Source organism: Palaemon carinicauda, chromosome 12, assembly GCF_036898095.1.
Source record: "Palaemon carinicauda isolate YSFRI2023 chromosome 12, ASM3689809v2, whole genome shotgun sequence".
Lineage (NCBI taxonomy): Eukaryota > Metazoa > Arthropoda > Malacostraca > Decapoda > Palaemonidae > Palaemon > Palaemon carinicauda.
This window is the reverse complement of record NC_090736.1, coordinates 17,317,004-17,322,003: the sequence shown is the minus strand read 5'-3', so window position 1 is coordinate 17,322,003 and position 5,000 is coordinate 17,317,004. Positions and strand designations below refer to the sequence as shown.

The following is a 5,000-nucleotide window of genomic DNA, read 5'->3' as shown; positions in this document are numbered from 1 at the left end:
AATTATGCCTAAAATTTGGTGAGAGTCTAATGGTATCTCTATTTAATAGGAAATGTAATTGCATGGAATTCTGTAATTACCGGGGAATTAAACTAATAGACCATGATTTGAAAGTTTTGAGAGGATACTACATAAGAGATTGAGAGAGACTGTAAAGATTGGGAAACTGCAGTATGGATTACCATCTTTATAGTGAGACAGCTACAGGAAAAGAGGCTAGAAGGAAACCAGAACCTCTTCTGTGCTTTTGTAAATCTAGAGAAGGCTTATGATAGAATACCACGGGAAGTGAGGTTTTAGTGCTTGAGGAAGAAGAAAGTCCCCCCAAAAAGCTGGTTAGAATGATAGAGATGGTGTAAAAAAGAACAAGGAGAAAGTAATAACACCTGGTGGGGTAAAAGAAACCTTTGAAGGTAGTGGTGGATTACACCAGGGGTCAGCATTAAGCCAGTTTTTATTTGTGTTGATCATGGATGTGTTAAGTGAAGAGATCAGAAACGAAGAGTTATGGGAGTCGGTATATGCAGATGAGTTAGTGATAACGGCTAAACACTAGAATGGGCACTCGGTAGATTACATACCTTCCCCTATATCATGTTGTATATCACATCATAGGTAATTAAATTTTGCATATTTGGCAATATTTTTATGCAAATCTGGGAAAATTCACCATGATATGACAAAGAGACATTTTGACCTTTCTGTGACCATGATCTTGATCATGTTGTACACTACAAAATGGGCAATGGAATTGTGCAAATTTTGGCACTACCTTTTTAGTTATGAAAATCACAAACAAACAATAATACAAAAATAAAATAAATAAATAAATACATGTCTAGCAAAACATAAGCAAAGGTAATAGGAAGACGCACAGACAAAGATTGTAGAGTGGCAGGAGACTTTGAAGAATGATGGCTTAAGGGCAAATGTGGTTCAGGTTAACTTTGTGGTGATCAGTAAGGAAGGCAGGGACAAGATAACCAACCATCAAAGTACAGGCTCTGCTATAAAACAGGTGGAACAATTTAGATAGATGGAAACCTTACTTAAATGTTAAAGGTGTCTGGTTTCAGTTCCAGTTTCATAAGAATAGATGCCCACCAGAACGTCAGCTGGGAAATCCCAATCCCGCACTGTGGTGCCCAGCCACCGAAGTGGCCCTTAGTAAACAGCTTAAACGCACAGTCCCGGGCTATGCGAATGTTAGGCGAACACGTTGTCACGGCAGCCTCATATACTAATTCTTGTAATCAAAGAAGACTTACCGTACAAAATGTATAAATTGATAGACAAGTTACCTAATTGCTCAACTAGTACAGAAAATGCCTTAAAGGCACAACGGATGTTGATTAGAGTAGGCTGTAAAGTACTGAGCTTATGTGATGATGTCAATACTGCTGAAAAAAAAAAAGAATTTCTTGTATCAAGAAGTATATTGAGGAGCATATGGTTTGGGTTCCAAGTTTGTCAGTTTATGTACTCGTTAGTCTTTTGTCTATCTGTCTATCAATACGATTATACAAGAAGCTATTTGTGAATTTGACATAAATTTGATAAATTATTCTAGTTGCGACTGACACCGTGCAATTAGATTTTGGAAAGGACGGGATTGCAATTTCTTAGAAGAAGAAATTTTATTCGGGTGAAATATTCTGTCCCGATGGAATACTGTTTAGAAAATGGTATAAACAATTGCTTTAGTCTATCATTTGCTGTTTGATGGTTTGGCTAGTTGCATCTTCGGGCGAGAATATTTTCAAATCCAAATTTAAATTCAAACAATTTGTTGACAAAGAGCGGTTTAAGGAGATGTTATACTCTTTTCAATGTACACAGATGGTGGGAGTATTGATACTACCCCTGAATACTATTCACACTACATTCAACATCTATTGAGGTACTTAAAATTTCGTCATCTGTAACTATGGACTACTATTAGATTAGAGAAGGTAACAAAATACATGCCAATCCTGCATACACTGAAGAGTTCTACTTCAACATAATATTGGAGAAATGTGAAACATTACCCAGAAAGTTGTCCATTACATACTGGCTGACTCAGCTCTTGTATGATATAGCAGAGGTCATATTTATTAACATCCCAGAGAGAGGAAGACATTATAGTAGGACACATCAAAATAATATACAAGAAATGAAAAAGGGGCAGAATATTCATTTCTTGTCCAATGTTCAACAAAAGAAACAGGAGAGATGACGTCTATAATTATTTATTAGAATTTTTTAAATAAACGAAGGGATGGATTCTTTGGCTTTTGACTGATCTTTATTAAGATAAACAGAGAAAGGAGGAAAATTTTGGCTTTTGACCGATGCTTTTCACGAAAAAACTGAGAAGAGAAAAAGTTTTCAGCTTTTAACGGATGTTTATCAGAGAACAGAGAAGTGAGGAATTTTTGAGCTTTTAACTGATGTTAATGAATAAGATTATAGAGAGTATAAATATTACCTTTTTATGATGTATAAGATGAGGATGGGTGAAGAGCTAGTCTTTAGCTTTCGAACGATATTTTTCTAAACAATCAAAGAGAGGATAAAGTCTTCAGTTCTTGAAGAGTAACTGATAGAGGGGGAGGCTTCATCTCTATTCATTCTCTCTTACAAGAGATTAGTTTCCGACTGAAGACTGACAGTAGGAACAGTGAACACAGAAAGGATAAAGTCTTCAGATTCTGGCTAATATTTATCAAATGTAACATCAAGGAATGAAGTCTCCATCTTTCTTTTGATGTTTTCCAAGAGAAACGAGAAGAACAATAATAAAATCTCCACTTTTAGAGCAACAAAGAGCACGAAAACTAATTTTCTTATATTAATTAAATCCAGTAGTTTTTCTTGAAAAATGTACCCTGAAAGTTCCTTATGCACTTGACAAATAAAATGCGTCAGACTGTTTTAAATTCTATCGCTTGGCTCTACGAAGCTTTTCTTTCAATTTCCTAAAATTAAATTCCTGATTATACCGTAATTAGGTCACCTCACATGAATAATAACGACCTCGTTAATTACTCGAGCGAGCACATAATTTTATGCAAGTAGTTTTCGTTTGCATAAGGGAGAGAAAAATCCTCTTATAAGAGTGACGATAATCGTATGAGAAAGAAGGTTTAATCAACTCTGTTTAATTTAAAGATGATATGATCTTCATTGAAATACCATTCACACTTCTTTTAATGAAATGTTAAAGGTAAACATAATTTCCTCTCAATGATTTACGAAAATGTATTCATATTGAAAATAGGTTGACTGATAATCTTATGTGAATGAATTAGTTATTAGATTTAAGTGATCTCGTATTTAGATAAAATTTTTATCAACAGCTGTGCACACATACACTGACACAATGACGCTATGTATACACACACACACACACACACACACACACATATATATATATATATATATATATATATTTATACTGAGAGAGAGAGAGAGAGAGAGAGAGAGAGAGAGATATTAAAGATACAGAACCAGCTTCGCCTTCGTCGTAATAATGGCAAATTACTGCGAATTTTTATGGAACTGCCAAGAGATGCGAAATCCTTCTGTATAGGGCAGTGGTTCCCAACCTGTGGTACGCGTACCACTAGTGGTACTCGAGGGCCTTCCAGGTGGTACGCGAACACTTTCGGGGTCATGAACGATTTTTAGTTATATTTTACATCACAAAATGTGTACTGTTCGAACTCCTGACTACCCTTGAGAGGAGCCCACTGATGAATTTGCCCAAGAAATCGTCCATCACCTCTCACTGCTCAAGACTGAATTGAAGCAATACTTCCCGGACGTGACATGTTGTGCCTACGTCACCAATCCGTTCTCTGTTGATCCAGCCAATCTGCTTGTTGGGACCGGGGAACAAGAGGAACTCATAGATATCCAAGCAGATGAGACAGCAAAGACGAAGCACAAAGAATGCTCTCCTTTAAACTTCTGGGTGAGCATGGCCTCCTCGTACCCGACGCTAGCCCGTCACGCTGTTCCCCAGCCACTGATTTTCTCCTCGATGTGGGAGTGCATACAGGGGTTCTCAGCCTTCATGGCCATGAAGTCAAAAAGCTAGAACCGTCTTGCTGCGCCCGGGCATGATTTCCGATGTGCTGTGAGCAAAGTCATGCCCCGCATTACCCAGCTGGTGTAGAAGAAGCAGATACAGCCCTCGCATTGAGTTGTTGTTTTCTTAGTTAATTTGCGTGTTCTATTTTTACAATTATAGAAATAAAGTGGTATCTGATCGAATTTAGTTTTTTCTGGAACCAGGTGGTACGTGGCGACTGTATGGGACCTCCAAGTGGTACTCGATCACATAAAGATTGGGAATCACTGGTATAGGGGATATGAATTATTCGAAAAAAAAGAAAGTTTACCTTGAGAGACGTCACGAAAATAAACGCATTATGTTTTTTAGCAGCAAATAGTTTTTTAAATAGTGGGTGTCAATGTCAACAAGTGGGTAACGTGTGTGTCGGTGACTCTACGTCCGTGCATGTATTTGTGTGTGCCTGCGCATGTGTGTATTGTATGCATGTATGCAAGACTTTCTCTAACTACATCTTGCCTATTGTTTGCTTTTTCGCATATATCCAAATCCCACAATATCAAAGAATTTATTTCATCAATCATTCTTTTCATCATTGACTGATTTACTAGGATTTGTTTCAATATATCTATTCATACACCATGAACTTCTCATATATATAATTTTGGTTACCAAAAGAGAAGAGAGAGGTATTGGTATAATATAAATGTCTTAGTTTTATTTCACTTAATTTGACAATCTGGTTTTTCTTGAACTAGTAAAATACAAAATGTAATATGTAGCCTACTCATACGACAATATCGCCGAGTTTGCCGAATATTTCAAGTTCGAGGAAAAAAAAAAAAAAAAAAAAAACAGTGACATATGCAAGTAACTGAAGAAAAAAATATCATCTCAATAATGAGGATTGGAAGAATAAAACAGTAGTTTACGTGACCGT

The 5,000-nt window shown here is 36.5% G+C and overlaps 1 protein-coding gene across 1 annotated transcript in view; it reads left to right on the top strand.

The window, feature by feature from the left end:
• The window catches only part of LOC137650710 (zinc finger BED domain-containing protein 5-like), a 4,408-nt gene extending 324 nt beyond the window's left edge, over window positions 1-4,084 (top strand). Inside the window, exon 2 of the mRNA XM_068383872.1 lies at window positions 3,726-4,084. Coding sequence (XP_068239973.1) covers window positions 3,726-4,084 — 359 coding nt within the window. The remainder of the gene's footprint in view (window positions 1-3,725) is intronic.
• Window positions 4,085-5,000: the final 916 nt, after the last annotated feature.